The sequence below is a fragment of the Puntigrus tetrazona genome, chromosome 19 (assembly GCF_018831695.1).
Source record: "Puntigrus tetrazona isolate hp1 chromosome 19, ASM1883169v1, whole genome shotgun sequence".
NCBI lineage: Eukaryota > Metazoa > Chordata > Actinopteri > Cypriniformes > Cyprinidae > Puntigrus > Puntigrus tetrazona.
The window spans coordinates 17,023,191-17,041,671 of NC_056717.1; the positions used below are offsets into that span (position 1 = coordinate 17,023,191).

At 39.3% G+C, this 18,481-nt stretch overlaps 1 protein-coding gene across 9 annotated transcripts; it reads left to right on the top strand.

Moving 5' to 3' along the window:
- Positions 1-48: 48 nt before the first annotated feature.
- Positions 49-18,068, top strand: tpm3 (tropomyosin 3). 9 transcript variants are annotated; one of them, XM_043217311.1, is made up of 10 exons: positions 49-325; positions 1,245-1,370; positions 8,898-9,031; positions 9,141-9,258; positions 9,511-9,581; positions 11,249-11,324; positions 12,442-12,504; positions 13,318-13,387; positions 13,605-13,683; positions 14,474-14,853. In XM_043217311.1, exons 1-10 carry the CDS (start codon positions 212-214, stop codon positions 14,475-14,477), a joined length of 855 nt encoding a protein of 284 aa, XP_043073246.1. In that variant the 5' UTR covers positions 49-211; the 3' UTR covers positions 14,478-14,853. The 9 variants fall into 9 exon arrangements, with proteins under 9 accessions (XP_043073246.1, XP_043073247.1, XP_043073248.1 ...); XM_043217312.1 differs by lacking the exons at positions 11,249-11,324; positions 14,474-14,853 and adding exons at positions 9,958-10,033; positions 14,339-14,349 and having other exon boundaries at positions 50-325; XM_043217313.1 differs by lacking the exons at positions 11,249-11,324; positions 14,474-14,853 and adding an exon at positions 9,958-10,033 and having other exon boundaries at positions 50-325; positions 13,605-13,687.
- The last annotated feature ends 413 nt before the right edge of the window (positions 18,069-18,481 follow it).

Sequence of the window (18,481 nt, forward strand, 5' to 3'; positions counted from 1 at the left end):
TAGAAACTGGGCGGGGCCTGATGCCCCCAGATATAAATGCCCTCCCACTATCCCTGGCTGAGTTTGGTCTCTCTCCACTTTACTCCCTCTCTCTCTCTTTCTCTGTCTCGTTCCTCGCTCGACCAGCTCCCGTTCCTAAACCACTAGCCCTCATCTACTGCACTGCCACTTTCTGTTTCTTGTACCGTGAGCCCCACTCACCGACACCAAGATGGAGGCCATCAAGAAGAAGATGATGATGCTCAAGCTGGATAAGGAGAACGCTCTGGACCAGGCCGAGCAAGCAGAGACCGACAGGAAAGCAGCAGAGGAGAGAAGCAAACAGGTGAGGTGGAGGTGGAAAGGTCAAAGGTTGAGAAAACTTGTATTGACTAAATAGCACAAGCTGGAGATGCTTCATTTCAGTGCTGATGTTAAGAGTTTTTCCATTTGGGGGACCAAATGTTCAATAATTAAAGATGTGGTTTGACTGCTAATGCACCACAGGACCACTTTTTCCATTCTGGACCGAAACCGATCTAAATATGAGACAAAGATCACTTTACAGTTTCACCCAAAAATTATTTACTCGCAAACCTGCATGACTTTTGTTCTTCTGTAGATAACAACGTAAAATACTACGAATATTGATTTCCTAAGTATTGATTTTCGTTCAGTCAAAAACATTTGGCTACCTACAGTCTACAGAACGAAAGTCATACATGAGGGGAGAAAATAATGCAAGAACTGTCCGTTTAAGAATATAAGGCAAATATATAAGGAATCATCCGGCCAATTCTGTCAACTGTTTTAAAACCCTTCTAGTAAAACAAGTGCCCACCACCGAGGCTTGATATGTGAAGTCTTAAATACTGATCCCAGCGCTAAGTAGCAGTTGCAAGGTTGTGATCTGCCACTGAAAGAACGCAGGGTGGATAAACAGAGTCTTAGCAAGAGGTGGAGAAGGGAGTAGAGGAAAGGCCTGAGGATGTGTGAAAGTCTTGGGTTGCCTGTGAGCGTATTTATATTCACATTTAGACAAGTTGTAGCTTTGGTGAGCTCCATATCTGAGCTCATCACCTCAGGAAGGTGGGCAAAAAGACACTGGAAAGTGTTGCTTCGTGCCAGCTTCAGGCAGAAGTGATGAGGGCATGAGGGTATGTGTGAATATGTATTACAGTGGATGATTTCATAGCGATAATATTTCTCTCCCCCTCTCTTTCTGTCTCCTCCACTCTCGTATTTCCTTTCTTTCTTTCTCCCAGCATGAGGATGAGCTGATTCAGATGCAGAAGAAACTGAAGGGAACTGAAGATGAGTTGGATAAATACTCAGAGGCCCTGAAGGACGCCCAGGAGAAACTGGAGATATCTGAGAAGAAAGCTGCAGATGTGAGTGATTGACAATCACAGAGCACCGCGTCGCACACAAAAGACAAAGGCAACACTTTAAACTTCATCCTGGGATTCTTGTTGGTCCCTCCCCTCCATTCCTCTCATTCTCTCCATTCACTCCTCCACAGCTGAAACTATCGCTACCCCCTTTTTTGACTGCGATGTCAGTTAGCCAGACTAACTTCTACACATAACTGCTTTCATACCGTCACAATTTTTTTAGAGGCAGCATATATACAGTGCAAACACTGGCCTAAACGCCACATAAACAAAAACTAAACAAAAGACAGATTTTATTTTATTAACTTCTGGCAAAAAACACAATGTCATATAGCTAGCAATTTTGTTTCACGTTGTGTGTATGTACCTGCATGTGTTCGATTCGCTAAAAATAGTCAACCCACTGGGAACAAAGTGCTATCTGCAAAAATTCAAACACAATTCAGAAAGAAATGATTTGTACAGAATCAGACCACGCTGCTCTGCATTGGTGTCGATTCACTAAAAACAATCAGCTCTAAGAGTAATTTCTTTGAAAACCGTAGGCCTACTACACTTACAGAGCCGCATTTTGTCGAGTCACTAAAAAGAACCGGCTCGTAGGAATCATTCGTTCGAGAATCGGACAACACTGGAAGCGCTACACGTTGTTGATTCACTAAAAAGAACCGGCTCATTAGAGTCATTCGATCGGGAATCAGCTACACTTAAAGAACGGGTCACTTGTCACTTGTTTGGAAATCGCCACACTTTATTTTGCGCTGGAAATTCAGTAGCTAGAAATATTTTAAATATTTAAAATGCTGTTTTGTGGTAGGATATTTCGTTCACACTGATAGACAAATTAACTTTGGAGAACTGTTAACTGAATGTCATTTAGTCCCGGTATTTTCACTTTATTTTAGGATGGTTCCCAACTTATCCATAACTTACACATGAGGTGATAAAACGTGTGGGCGACATTCTGCGTACTCTTGTCTGCAGGCCTCAGTGAGAAAATTACTACCTTGAGACACCTGATTTAGCAGCAAGGGCTGTAAATCAGTGTTTGTGAAAGGAACAAAATGAGCAAAGAAAGAACGCTCAAGAAAGAGCAAGCATGAACATATCTTAGAGGTTTAAAGCTTTTTGAGTCTTGCATTTTTTGTATTATTCTTCTGGGGTGTTTATGAAAAATACTAGCTTTAATCGACATGAAGTAGCCTATTTGCAAATGATTTCATGCATATGCATCTTAAAGAAAATGGCAATTCATTGTTTTAACTTTCTTGCAACCATCGTGTAACTTGACTCCCTCTTTGACTGCTAAACTAAGGCTGCGGCATCACGCTCAACTCTGTTACACCATGTATGTCTATCTGTTGCCTGTCGTCCCTTTGTTCTAGGCTCCAGATATAGCAGGCACACCTGTTGTCATAAAATTCGGCCTTCAGAAGATGGACTGAATACCACAGGCTTTGAAGGCTGTGTGTAAAAGAGAGAGAGGGGAAGAGATATTGAATTGTTTTATCTACAGAATGAAAAAAAGTACATGGAACTGTCTAAGTTGCTCTGTTGGCTGGTTGTAGAGAGGTTTTGACCTTTTTTAACCAGTTCGTTGACCATCCAAGCCAGCTGAATACTAGCTTTAGTGGTTTGTTCTTACAGAGAGAGAGAGAGAGAGAGAGAGAGAGAGAGAGAGAGAGAGAGAGAGAGAGAGCAGAAAATGATTTCACGTCAGTAGCTACCATAGGGAGACCCTCAGTAATATAATGTTGTCATATGAGGAGGATTTATTGTTCTGAATCTGGCAACCCCTAATCACACACGCAGCATGAGAACAGTAGCTCCAAACAGAGGGCGAGTGTGGGTTGCCTCTATTACAGCTGTCGCTTTGAAATCTATTTTCATCCCAACCTTGAGTCAAAAGTGTACCACCAAGCTACCACTTGCCGCGCTACCCCACACAGTTAAAATGAGTTTTGCAATAAACCCAGTTGGATTTAGTGGTAATTTGGAGTCCAATTAGTCACTCATCATCATGCAGCGTGACAGACAGGCCGACCAGACACAGTGATCCGGTTTGAAACTGGGGGTGGATCCTTTAAATAGAGCTCTGAGCAAGCAGCCTGGCAGTGTCCAGAGCAGTCATAACGAAAAAGTGAGAGGTTGAGGATAGATACAACCTTTGTGCAGAAATCTATGCATACGTCCAACAGAACGTCGCCACAGTTCCTTGGGCTTTCCAAATGCTTAAGTAAATATGTGTACAGCTGCTGCGGAAGGATGAGTGGGTCTTACCGCGTTGATGTAAGTGAGCATGTGTTTATGGTCGGGGTTAAGGTGCGTCTTTGTGAGTGCGTCTTGAGGTCAGAATGTCAATCCTCGAGCCTCGTCACCTATAACCTGTAGTCTTAACAGGCCATTAGAGACGTCTCAGTTTTTCCGTCAGCCCAAACTAAGACAAAAACAAATGACCTCTGCTCTCAGTAAGAGTTAAAACGCTCAGTTCTGACACACTTATACGTCTTTCATCTCAGTCCTTGTCACAGCAGATTAAATCTTAAACAACCAAACAACCACAAAAATAAATGAAAAAAAAAAACACACGCTTTATAAAAACTTACTTGATTGTGTAACTGTTTTTAGCATTAATAAGAAAAGTAACTATGCAAAATAAATTACCTTAAAACATATTCAAAGTAGAAAACAGATATTTTGAATTGCAATATATTTAATCAGATAAATTCAGCATTGTTGAGCATAAGAGACTCTTTCAATACTTCAAAAATCTCCTTTCCCCAAACTTTTAAACATTCTCTCCCCAAATATATATATATATATATATATATATATATATATATATATATATATATATATATATATATATATATATATGTGTGTGTGTGTGTGTGTGTGTGTATTATATATATATTAATAGTATTTGATCATATGAGTGGGGCTTCATTTTGTGTCAATCTAAATAATCTGGCGCCATCATCTGGTGAGAGATGGTGGCAACGTAAAATAAAAAAGGGCTCGTTCCAAATTATGGAGCCTGGAACATGTTTCAGTGTAGGGAGGCAGGAAGGGTGCAACAGGAAATGATGATGCAACATGATTTTGCGGTGATTTACTACAGCAGAAAGATTGAGGATCAGTCAGCATTCCTTTAACATTGATCAGAAGCTAAACCGTCAGGGTCCGTCAATATTAAATGTCTTTGAAGTAAGAATTACAAAACCAACTTATAAAATCATTGCCTTGGGCGTACTTTAAACAGTGTTCAGGACACAGCGTACAGATAACAGAAAGACTGCACAGACGGACATGCAGCGTTACTACAGTCTTGTTCGGTTTTGCCCGGGCCTGTGACTTCAGCTTGTTCACTGGATTCTTGTTTATGACCTCATGTAATCCTCTGGATAAATTCTTTAGTGCAATCTTTCAATACTCTTCAATCGAAATCACAAAGTCAGACTACTTGAATTAACAGAAAGATACAGTTACACGTTGTTCAAATCTCTCTGTTTCATAGATAGCTATAATACAACTTAACACAGTTCAGCATAGATAATAATTATAATAATTATGACGGAGACATATACTAAAAATCTACTAATATGTTTACTCCCAGTATTGGCAAATTTTCCTTATATACCTATACGCAAAAAGAAATTTTGATAATTGATTCATCTTCACTGCTTTGACGCAAAAAGTCAATTATCATTAGACTAAAACAGTAAAAACATAACACAATAATAAAATATACGATTGAAGTGTTTATAATAACTGATATTATGAGTAATCATCGATGTAGCAAAAGAGATTATTATTGTTGTTATTATTATTGCTACTAGAATTAAAATGGTAATTTCGGTCTGAGTATTAGTTAACAATATAAGTCAAGTTTCTGTTTATCAATGTCCACACTTGTGTTATCACTTCTGTCAGACGTATTGACTCTTGAAAATATATGACTGGGGTTTTGTCGTTTTTCTGAATCAGGGTTTGTTTGCTCAAGAGCACAGGAACTTACCGCGACTCCAACAATAAACGTAATGACTAGTGAAGGATCTGTAACACTCCTTGTTCTCAATTGCAGCCTGAATATGCCAGACATAATTCAGAGGATGCTGATTCTGAAGCATCACAGATGACACACGAGAACCGAGTTCAATGATGCCGCTATTGTCTAGTTGCTTTACAGCTGATTCAGATCAACTGGTACTGAACTAAAACGAACTGCCACTGAACTGACTCAAGCTGAGTAATATTGTCTTACATTATTGTCTTTTAGGGCTGCTTTTACAGCAGAATTTAGATTTGTATTATATTTGATTTTGGCATCATTCTGTTACTTCCCTTTTTAATACCGTAAAGCTGCTACAAACAATTTGTATCAAATAAGTCGCTTCATAACCAAACATTATTACTTTTTAAAAGTGAAAAAGCTTATTTTAAACCATTTAAAACTGTCCCCCCAGCAGGCCCGCCCCCTACCGAGAAAAACCGAGCTACAACGAACAAGAACGGCCAGGGCAAATCTAGACTTTTATTCCAGAATACAAGAATTTAAGATAATCATTTACTATTAAATAAATAGAATGAACTCGAAAACCTTTTAAAAATTCCTAAGATCCCAATGACCGGAACACTGAAAGGTTTCCCACTGATCTACGAGCACATTCCTGGATTTTAAGGAGTGGTCTGGAATGCCAATGATTTATTTGCTGTACGTCATCTACCTGGCCAGGACACGTGTAAAACAAGGGCGGCTCTTCCGTAAGAATTACGCAGACCGCGCAACAAAAAAAAAAAACCCCGCTGACCGGAGATCAACCGTGAACCCTTTCCGCTGGGACGTGCCTCTGCGCCGCCGCTGATCCAGAATCAGCCGACAACACATTTCTCGGTCCTTAAACCGTTGGGGACTGGGTGGGGTATCCGGAAGTGAGACGAAAAAAAGGGAAGAGTTCAGGCAACTGAACAAATTGGGTGAAGAGAAAGCAAGGGGAGGGCAGAAAGACTTCGTGACATTAAAACTCATTCATTAATTCGAATAAGAAACCGAATGCTTGCCTTAACATCAAAGCGTTCAACGCGTCCTCGCTCGCGCTAAATTCAACTTTCATAACCTCCTGGCCGAGATAATACATCTCGTTCCTGGTTTTTTCCTCTTTTTACGAACACTATTATTTGTATCTAGTAAAATTCAAGAAGGCGTCGGTCCAATCAAAGAGACAAGCGCGTGAAGCATCTGATCCTCACGTTACTTCCACTCGCTCTGCGTTTGACTTGTTGGCGGGGCGTTGGTGCCTTGGACTTTTTTTTCTTCTCCTCTCTCTTTCTGTCGTTGTCTTCTTCGCGGCTCGGTCCACTACGCTGCTCGGGAGGAATCCGATTCATTCGACTACACTACTCCTAAAGTAACACGTTAAAAATGGCCGGATCCAACAGCATCGATGCGGTGAAGAGAAAGATCAAAGTTTTACAACAGCAGGCAGATGAGGCAGAAGAAAGAGCCGAGATTTTGCAGAGACAGGTCGAAGAAGAGAAGCGTGCCAGGGAGCAGGTAAGTGTATCGATGTATCCACCGCGATGCCTTTATTCGGGTCAAATCGTCTAATTTCGCTACGTTGTATCGCACGCATTTGTGCGGGGGTCGTGCGTTTTTACTCTCACGCCCAGGTTCAACGCCCTGTGCGAAGAATTGCGCGTTTTGAACTTATTTCGATATCTAATAAGCAATAAGCATGCGTTTGGGGTGGTCTGCGACTACGATGCGCTTGTTGTACCACCTAGTCTAAGAAAATATGGGCCGGTTAGATGGATATCGCAAAAGCTAATGCGCATACTGACTCGTCTCGCTGAAGATTTTCGTTTGTACACGCGTTTGTAGTTCGTAAGAGAAATGCAAAACCCAGAGCGAGATGTATTGGCGTGTGTAGATGTAAAAATCGTGCGATGACATGTCACTTTGCGTGCTTGGATGTGCTAACCTCAAATGGGTTTTAGCTCATCCTTAGTCTCACATTGTTTGCTGGATTTTTTTGCGGGTGAGGCCTAAAGGAAGTAACAAAACGCTCTCTGCTGAATCGTTAGTTTCTTGGTCGTTCCTGTTAAGAATCGTTCGTTTGTGTAATAATGTGATAAAATGGTGCTTTTCGCGTTATCTGTACGTTATCATTCGAGCGCGTTAACATCTGGGTCATCAGGTGCTCATCTCGGCACTTTGAGTTGTTCACGCGTGTCACTTGGGCTGTTAGTAGCTCGTTTTAACCTTTGGCGACTTTTGCGAGCTCTAATTGAATTAGACACTCGTCTGGCTGGGATTTATTTTACGTTTTATTTCGCTCGAAGACGCTTATCACTCAACCATGCCTTCCGTCTCATTGGCATTGCGTGAGATGAACTCACCCCACAGACTTTAGATTCCTCGGTCCTTATTAGGAGCGAAACTCCAGTGTTTGTTAGCGGTGTCGTCATATCCGGAAGCCGTGCACGAGCGCCGTTTCTCAGCTGACGAGGCGCGGGCTGAGCGCTGTTTAACCTGGTTTTGCGCCTCAGGCCCACCGAGTAAAACTTGTTAGTGGTCTTGCAGTCGGCCATGCAGATCTTTAGTATTATTCTTAAAATGATCCTTTTATTCAATAAATTTGTAGAAGTGCTTATTAATCCGTAGTGATGAATGAAATGCACAGTTGCTTCCTATACAAAAATTACCTCAGGATTCGTAGCCTCTGACATGATATTAAACTCTTCTTGAAATAAATGAAAGAATCTGACATTGTTCAAAAGAGTTTAGGTACATATTAACTAGATAAGGCTGTGGCCCCAATAGGCCTTCATGCACTTAAACTCGAGCCTATTCCCATGATGTTTTTGGTTGTTATAAGGTTGCTAGGGTGTAGTGTCTTGTTGCTAGGGTGTGGCTAGGAAGGTGCAATGGTGTGGTGAATGAATGCTTGCTATCGGAGTCAAAAAAGCCCACTACTACACCTCTACAATATTGTGATCCACGGATATCAGTTTCCTTTATGGCTGGGGGATTTATGCCCTTTTTTTCCCCCTCCATCCACTGGTTGAACATTAGAAAGTCATAGAACACCTTTCCTCAGTAAGCAGCACGTTTGGAGGCATCATTCATGTCCATAAATCAAAGAGTGCAACATGTTGAAGTTTTGTTTGGAACAATTATATTAATAATCCCCATCCTTAGTCAGTGTTGTTAATAGTGCCGCCTTGCTAAAACAATTTTAGTCACTGTGTACACTCACTCATCGCAAAATAATTGCCCATTGCAAACATAGTGGTGCCTCTCCGCTTAAGCAGAAGCTCCCAGATGATTCCACCACAAAATTTTTCCATTGTCTCATTTGTTCCAGTTTCTCTTTTTGACGTTTGTCGCCAAGTCGTCTTGTCCAGATTATCGGTGTTTCCCCACCAGCGTTTCTTATCTCGCACCCCTTCACGCTCCCCGTGTGACCCTTGAAGATCAGTGGAATAGTGTATCTGTACTAATCTGTTGTGTTTGCTTTGTAGGCTGAGGCAGAGGTGGCCTCTCTGAACAGGCGTATCCAGCTCGTTGAGGAAGAGTTGGATCGTGCTCAGGAGAGACTGGCCACAGCCCTGCAGAAGCTGGAGGAAGCTGAGAAGGCCGCAGATGAGAGCGAGAGGTATGTCCGCCTAGTCAGGCACATGCATTCAGAGTGATGATATATCTTAATTTTTTTCCACCTCAACTTGCCCTACTTCTGTTTAATTCGCTCCCTCTCTATGGAATAGAGGGATGAAGGTGATTGAGAACAGGGCTCTGAAGGATGAGGAGAAGATGGAGCTCCAGGAGATCCAACTCAAGGAGGCTAAGCACATTGCTGAGGAGGCTGACCGCAAATACGAGGAGGTAATTTAATCAGTGTTGTTATATACTGTTTGTTAATATTTCAATTAGATTTCCAATTTTTTTGATTTTCAAAATTTCTAATTAAATTCCCAATAGTAATTAATTTCAGATTTTATAGTTAACAAACCTCTTTTAAACGCTTATTTAGCTACATCATATTCCTCAAATTTAGACTTAATATTGATTATAAATGTTTAAGTAATTGTTCAATAGCTATGAGAAAAAACAGTGGAGTATTGATGTGTGTTACAGGTGGCACGTAAGCTGGTGATTGTTGAGGGAGAGTTGGAGCGTACAGAGGAGAGAGCAGAGCTTGCTGAGAGGTTAATTTCAGATTCAAAATATACATGCACACAATCAAACACTTATTCGGAGTACAGACCACACATACTGTCCTCTTTAGCTCATTTTTATTTCTAAGTGTCCATTTAGTCCCATTAAAACTCGAATTCATTGTGTTCTCAGCGTGAGAAAATGCCTCATTTTGCATGACAATAGGAATGCTCTATCATAACCATAATCCTCCTTTGTGAGTGTGTGTGTGTGTGTGCGTGCGTGCGCGCGCGTGTGTGTGTGAGTGAGTGAATTCATTGGCTTGACTCCATCTTAAATTCATATGCCCCCCTCCCTTCTCATTTGTGTTTGGGCATGTGTGACCTTTGACCTGACATACCTTCCCCTCCCCACTCAAACTAACAGCCATGTCAAGCAGATGGAGGAGGAGCTGAGAGCTCTTGACCAGACACTGAAGACTCTTCAGGCCTCAGAGGAGAAGGTATACATGCCAGTTGCAAAATTCTGTGTTTATATGTCGGACACTTGCGTGTTTGGAGATGTGGGGTGTACAGACAATCGGGAGAATGATGCTTTATATCTGGATCTGAATTTTGAATACTTGAGTGAAAAGTGAGCAAGCAAACTAGCAAGGAACAAGAAAAGAGCCTAAAAACAGGACTCCTCCTTCCAGCACTGGTCGTTTTTAATCTTATGCTTCTACTGTTTTTCCTGGTTCAACTTTCCACTCTATCCCTTCATCTTTCCATCTTCCTCCCACTCATCTAACCATCCATTTCCAGATATCATTCTTGCGTAAACCGCATGAGTTGTTTACTTGATAGTGGCATGATGTGCATGTTTATGTAACGCGCTTCAGTCGCTGTACGTTTTCGTCTCATCTGTCTAAAGCCAAAGCGTATGTTCATGTTCCAAAACAAACTGCTCAAAGCAGCTCATGACAGCTTTCAGTTTTAGAATCACACTACTTTTGCCTTCTTGACAGTTCAGATCTGTTCGCACCACCACACAGTAGCGTATAATCTGAGGGTTACTAGATAACCCAATGTGCTTGGTTCAAAACCAAGCACACTTGGTATAGGAAAGCACAAATGTATTACTTTTTAACACGCATTAAAGCCATAATGTAAACAAAAATCGAATGAGATGAAAGAGAGCACATGAGATTCTTCGTTTTTTTTTGTTTTTTTCCTCTCCCTGTTTTTCATATAATGATGGTGAATGATGTGGGCTGTAAGCTTCAGAAAAAGAAAAACTAAAATTGTTTATACAGTGTGCACTATATTCTTTGAATCATACATATGCCATTGAGGAACAGCATTTAAATTAATTTGTCATTTTATTTAATCAAATTCATTGTAAAATTAATGCAGTGTAAGTAACTTTTTTTAATTAATGTAAAAGTAGTGTTTTTTTTTTAAATAATACTTATAATAATTTGTTTTATTTGCAAAATATCATATTTTAGAATTTTCTGAAGAAGGTGATACTTGTTTTAAATGACATGGTCAAGTAAACAACAGTATTATTTTTAAATGAACCTTCTCTCACAGACTCTCTCTTCTGCTGTTCATGTGTTTTAACATCATCTCTATTACTCTGCCACTGCTCCTGGCTTGTCTTCATGTCTTTCCTTTGCCCTGTGCCCCTTTCTTTTCTGCTTCCTCCAAAATCAAAATGGCTACTCTGTATATAGCAAATGCGCTGAGCTGGAGGAGGAGCTGAAAAATGTCACCAACAATCTTAAGAGTTTGGAGGCCCAGGCTGAGAAGGTAGGGAGTGTGTGTGTTTCTTTCTGCACGATCTCTGACTGGTTGCAGTGTTCATCCTTTTTTTTTTTTTTTTTTTTTTTTTTTGCCTTTAACTGTCAAAGGAACCCCCACAAACGTGCCTTGCAAATTGCCTTCTAGGCAATCAAATATAGGCTTTCTAATTACCAAACCAGTGATCTAACTGGTCATGTGAGCATAACATGAACTGGTTCATTTACAAATGCCCTTTTGCCTGGTGTATGGCTGTATAATATCATCTGAAGCAAAAGGCCAGATATGTCAGACCAGATTACAGCGGTAAACCATTCCATCGACAAAAAGCTGTAATTGGCCGAAGGGATACAGTGAAGACACCCTCTCATTTTCCATATCCATATAACCAATAGGGGAGATGACTTGAAGCACTGTTGCGTAATAAAATGAATGAAGTGTAACCATTTCGGTTTCTTGCAGAATCAAGCGCAACCGGTCTTGAGTGCCTTTAGACTAATAAAGCAGAAGTGACGCTAATGAATGCTGTGTTGCATGAGATCAACTTATGACAGAAACACATTCATTTGCATGTGATTCTGCTGCATGCTGTTACAGTACAGTAGAATTTTAGATGGAATATTTTACTGGATCTCATTATTTAATTAGTATGCAAATGAAGTATCAGGCATTTATAATGTATCAGCCTTAGCATAAAAAAATTTAATTAAGTGTGTGTGTGTATTAAAAATCACACACCATATGAGTCCCTCCACTTTGAATTCTGGCTTTTGATTCCCTTTCTATCATGCCTGGTGTTTTGTTGATGTTGCAGCTGCATTCCTGCACACATGTCCTGATCTGTTTAAAGCTCTGGCAGCACACAGCGGCAATCTCAGCCATCGTGTCACAAGCCTTGCACAACAGCAGCAGGCCAGGACTCGGCCAGCCTGCACAGAAATTCAGATTCGAAAACATGCCTCGCAATGTCAAAACATAGCGGCTGTGTTACTTTTCACCCTGAGAGCTGCATTAAAGCAGTTGTCTGAAGGGTGCCAAACTCGCAGGGTGGGTGTGTGTTTGCATGCTGAGTTGTAAGATTCTTAGAAGACCCCTCCCTGACTTATTCTCCTCTTTTTCCTTACAGTATTCCCAGAAGGAAGACAAGTATGAGGAAGAAATCAAGATCCTCACTGATAAGCTGAAGGAGGTGAGAGAGTTTGGTTTCTATTAGGGTGACAAAGTTACTAATTATCTGTAGTTATTTACTACATTTGTCCTGATAGCTAGTTTATTCAGTTCAGTGACTGGTCAAACCAGTTGAAACCTTTCCATCAGCACCAGCACAGATGTCCATATGCAGGGAACAAACATTAATCCCATAATCATGCTTCATCAGAAATGGAGAAATCAGTTACTAGGACTTCCCATTACATTTACATTTATGCCATTAGCAGATGTTTTTATCAAGGAGCCAACCATTCATGTTTAGTGCCAGGTTTATATGACCCAGGTTAAACTAAGTGTAGTTTCAGTGATCTTAGTTGCTGTTTATATATATATATATATATATATATATATATATATATATATATATATATATATATATATATATATATATATATATATATATATATATATATATATATATATATATATATATATCTCTCGTACACACACACAAAATGGGTATTGCCTTTTAAATTTTACTCAAAAGGTAGAGTAAAAGTTCATGACCTATTTTGTATTACAAATAAAAAAACAACAACAGAACATCAAATGTATTTTAAAATTTGCTGTCTCCAACAAACTAGTAGTCCTGCCCTATAATTGTTTGTTATATTGCAACATTTGTGGCATGTTACATTTTCTCTTAATTTTTGACCTGAATGGTTGACCTGAATATTTTTGTTTTAATAAATGTATTTTCATGTAGTTTCTTTGAGTTTTCGGTAGCTTTTCTGTTTTATTACTTGCGCAGGTTTTTGTTCATGGTATGATCACTCATGTATTTCTCTGCTAGGCCGAGACCCGTGCTGAGTTTGCCGAGAGGTCTGTGGCCAAACTGGAGAAAACCATTGATGATTTGGAAGGTATGATTGTTGTTCTCTTTAACACTTTCCTTCTGTTAGGATTCCATATGATCTTTTTTTTTTCTTTTTTGGTCATACTCTATTCATAGCATTATCTCGGTGTCCTCTTCCTGTCTGCTTTGACGTTCATAATCTTTATTTGCCTTTTTTTCCCCCTTAATATTCTCTCCCTCGTCTGTCATCTTTCTTCCTCTTCCTCCTTTCTGTGTGTGAACAGATGAGCTTTACGCTCAGAAACTCAAGTATAAGGCCATTAGTGAGGAGCTGGATCATGCTCTCAACGACATGACCTCTATGTAAATATAGGCTTGTGCATGTGTGTGAAGCTCTGCTACTTACGGTTTGCTTTTGCTAGGTCAGCTGAGTTCTGCTGCAATGGCAGATTTCGAGTCTCGTGACTGAATTGGTAACCTAACCTTGAGCTTCCTAATCTCAGATAGTATACTTTTACTATACAGCATAAAGCTCAGCCTGCAAGGAGTTAATAGTTTACAGGAGCCATTGTTTCGAGTTTCTTTTGCGTAAATGTCACAACACGGCCAATAACTTTAATATGGTTCTAACTTGTACTAATATGCTTACAGTTTTAAGTGGTTTCGTATAATACTACAGAGAAAGGGGACATTTTCTCTCTATTCAATCTGATTTTGCTGTGCCTTTTTAACAGCTTAAGAGACGCAAGATGAACCAACTCAGTGTTTGAATACTGAATAGTGTTGATATGCAAATGTGGGTGGACATATGCTAATTTGCTAATAGTTCCGACCTTGTAACCATGCAGCAATATGAATGGCCCATTTTATGACTTGCCTTTCTATAAATTGGCCTTTCGGATTGTGGTAGGATTTCCTGTTGTAAACCTAAACCGATCTGTTTTATAAAGATGATTTTTTTTTTTTTTAATGCTTGTTAACAATACTAAGAATTAGGCATAAATTGGTGTTTTGAAAGATAAAGAGCTTTGGCTTTTATTGACGTAAGAATTAACATTTGTTCTTAACACTCGCATGTTCAGTTTGTGGCTGTCGTTAATCTGAAACGTAGAAATATTGTCATGAGGTGTTCACCGTTGGTGTCTGTTTACAGATAAAGAGTTTCTGGACTTTTCTGCGGCTGACTGTGACTTCAAGAAATTCTTCTCCGTCTTTTCTGACTGTCCATATCTGTTGCTTACTACTTCTCTGATCTCCTGTGTACACTTCCGTTTTCATGTGTTTTTCCATGCTCCTGTGTCTATAGTTTCAGTTTATATATTTAAGCCCTGTTCTGTTTCTGCTTTCTGTGAATTTCTGTTCTTTAGATATTCATTATCTACCCCGACATCTTCCTCTTATCTGGATCTGACTGTATTTAGAGACTTGTGTTGTTCACTGGTTTTGCTCTCTTGTGACCTTTGCTGTATTTTTCATGCTTTGTTGTGTCCGTGTTTATTGAAGGGAGGAAAAAAAGCTCTGCTCTCTTTTGAATATCTGCTCGTCTCTCTTTATTACCATGGGCTGGTGTTGGGCAGTCAAGCATTTGCCAATTTTTAGATGGCACATGAATATCCTGTGGTTGAAAGATGAAGTTCTCCTTCGCTATGTTGAGATATGAGTAAGATTATCACTGGTGCATAAAGCCACATATTTGAAGGTCTGGGAAAAAAATCTTATGAGACTTATGAGCTTTAACATTAAGTTTGTGTGCAAGTGCACAACATAAGCCAACAAGAAGTTCTTAAATCAATTATGCTTACTATAACACTTCATGCAATGGGTTTAATGTATTAAGACGCACAGCTTTTCACACAAACATGTTTTAATTCAAAAGGGATAGTTCAGCTAAAAATTAGGTCATTAATTACTCACCTTGTCATTCCAAACCCATTAGACCTTTAACACAAAAAGAACATAGAACACAAATTAATATATTTTTGATGAATTATGAGAGTTTTTGATGGATTATGAGTGACCATTCATAGATGATCAAAGCTCAGAAATGTAGCATTATTAGAATAATCGGTGTGACGTCAGTGTTTCAACCATAGGTATATCAAGCAACGATAAAGCTTTTTGTGCACAGATAACAAAAATAATTTGAACAATTCCATCTTCTCCACATCACCCTGTAGCACCATTTCAAAGAGTATCATCAAAGACCATAGAATACCCAAGACTTGTCGCTCGTATAGTTCTGAATGGGGAAAATGCGATGCTTAAAATGGCCGATCAATCACAAGAAGCCCCGCCTTTTAGATAAAATCTGATGATAAATGATCTGTGAAGTCGGCACATCACCTCATCTGCCATTAGAAGTTTCAGTTGCTATAAAAACAGACGTGCACCTGGGACGGCTGATCTTAAATGAGCTTTTTATAACGCTGTTTCAGCAAAAGAAATGACAATTATTTCACTCTTGGCGTCAGATATCATTAGTGATTTCAAATATGCAATTTCGTGAACAGTTTGGTAGAATTTATTAGAAAACATGGACACAGAGTGAAATGTCTCAAAGAGACTTTGGTATCATATTTAAACAGTGTAACTTGATACAGAACAGCATACTCTTTGATCTAAACATAAACAGTGTGTCTTGTATACATGTTTACGTATGTGATAGTCTCCAAAATGGAGCTATAGTCTTTATTTTTGTTTTCATCTTGCACAAAAAGCATTCTCGTAGCTTCATAAAATCATGGTTGAACCATTAGATTATCAATGATCTTGTGTAAAGATCCTTGCTGTCTATGAAGGATCAGAGGGCTTTCAGAATGCATCAAAGAAATCATAATTTCTGTTCCAAAGATGAACAAAGGTTTGGAACGACATGAGTGAGTAATTTCAGAATTTTAGGTTTTGGGTAAACTATTCCCTAAACTATTTTGCAGTAGGAGTATTAAAAATGTATAAAGAGAAGTTGAACAATGACCATTTTTTTGGAGTTCTAGTGGTTCTTTTAAAACTTTTCTCTTTTTAAACAGAGGGGGAGCTAGAAAAGCAGATGTAGTCATGCAGATATAGTGGTTGTTATAGATTATAGATGGTAGGGGGCAGGCAGCTGGACTTTACTTTAGGCTAGAAACATTGATTCTTGCTGGCCATTCAGATCTGTCTCCCTTTTCCAAAAAGGCCATTTTTTTTCCATTTTAAAATGGACGCTGGCTGCCAAAATGGCTGAACAGCCGTCAGCACTTCAGAGAAGTGATTCGGATCATTCAAACAACAGCAGTGTGATTGTTTTACCGAGGTGTGAAATTAATAAAGTAAGGAGTGTTTTAGCCATTCAAAAAAAAACTATCCAGTGGCCTTGTTGCAAGTGACTGGAAAAACAAGTCCATATTTTTCTGAGGTCTCAAAAGATGGCCTTATGCCAAAGAGCAAAATTAAAAGCCTCTAGTTCAGCTGCGAGGTCTCTAAAAATTGGTTAATCGTTTAGTTATGTTTACAGTGCTGCGGTGAAAGCAAAGAATTGACATGCCAGTGTTGTGCAATTTTTAACACTGTGGGATACAAAACCAACATAGTTGAGATGAATGTTATCTACAGTCTCTGTCACCATAAATCTAAATGATTTCACAAGTAGTATTTGTTAAAACTGAACAGATATGAAAATTATAATGCTAATACAGGGGATTTGTAGTGGTAGCTCAACATTGAATATATACAGTTATGTTATGGTCTTAAAAAGCTCTAGAATTTCCAACCTAATATGGTTGCTTAGAAAATAATTAAGAAAGGTTTTCCAAGGAAGTCTTAACTTTTATTTTTATTATTAATAATAATAATAATAATAATAATAATAATAATAATAATAAAGAAAATCACATACCGTGTTAAATTACAATCTGACTTTCTCCGTCGGGCTATTTACTTTTTTTTTTTTTTTTTTTCATTGCAGAGAAACTGAGAGATGCTAAAGAAGAGAACATCAAGATCCATGCCACTTTGGACCAGACCCTGAGCGAGCTCAATAGTTTCTAAGGAAGACCCGGAGCAGGAATAAAGCCTCTTCTTCCCTTCCTGACACCCTCATCTCGTTTGGTTTCTTTGTCTCTGCACATCTGATTCTTCTGTTTTTCTGTTTCCCATTTCTTTTCTTCTTTTTTTTTCTCCTGCTGGAGGACGGTCTCACCAAGCCAACCAGCAAAAATGTGGTGCCTCTCGATGTTTCAAACCGACTTTAATCTTTCAGGAGCACTTATTAAGCTTCACTGCTCATCTCCTCAGAAAATCCCAAGTGATTTCAGGAATGATCTACTATGGTATTCCTAAAGTGTCAAATTGTATATGCTAACCTTAGGGTAGCGGTTTGTTGCTTTGGTTCTTGACCAGAGCTTTACGATTGTGGCAAGTTTTTTTCCACACGTCAGCCAAAAGTCTCAATAAATATTTTTCATTTTACTGTATGCTGATTACGTAACATTTTGTGCCATAACAGCCAGTCTCAGCTTGGCTTTAGATGCATTTTTCCCCTGATGATCATGTGACACAAGATGTTTTTTGCTGGTCTTGTTGGAGCCTGATCCACTGCTCTCCTCTTACCTCTTTACACTCTACGTCCTGCACAAGTTTCTGCTGCCTGTTTGTCGGCGTCACAGGTTTTGGGACCAAAACCACATCATGTGGTCTGTAACAGTATGCACAACAATGCCGCGAGGACCTTTTTGTTTTTTTATTATTAAAAGCATTTGCTTCCAGTTGGAGTTTGAGTAATATATGCGTTCTTTTTTTGGGGTTTAATCCCTCTGCATTTTAACACACAACTTTACTTTGCAAACCACTATTTGATATCCTGCACTGTTATGGGCTTATGATGGACATCTTTTGAGCAGAGGAGACCAACTCGTGGTCTCTTCAGGTGGCCTGTTTTGTTGTTCCTCAGTTTTATTTGCTTTAAGGAGCCATATTCTACCCAGGGAAGAAAGGTTGAAATTTTATTTTATTTTTTTTTTACAGTGAGTTCAAAGCAGTGGCACTGCCAGATTCAAAAGGTCCAAAAGCCGTGCAGATCTAAATATGTATTATGAACACAGTAAATGGGAGCGATATGTAACACTTAATAGTATAAAGATCGAAAGGGGTGAATACATAATTTTAACTGGAAAAAGCCCACAAT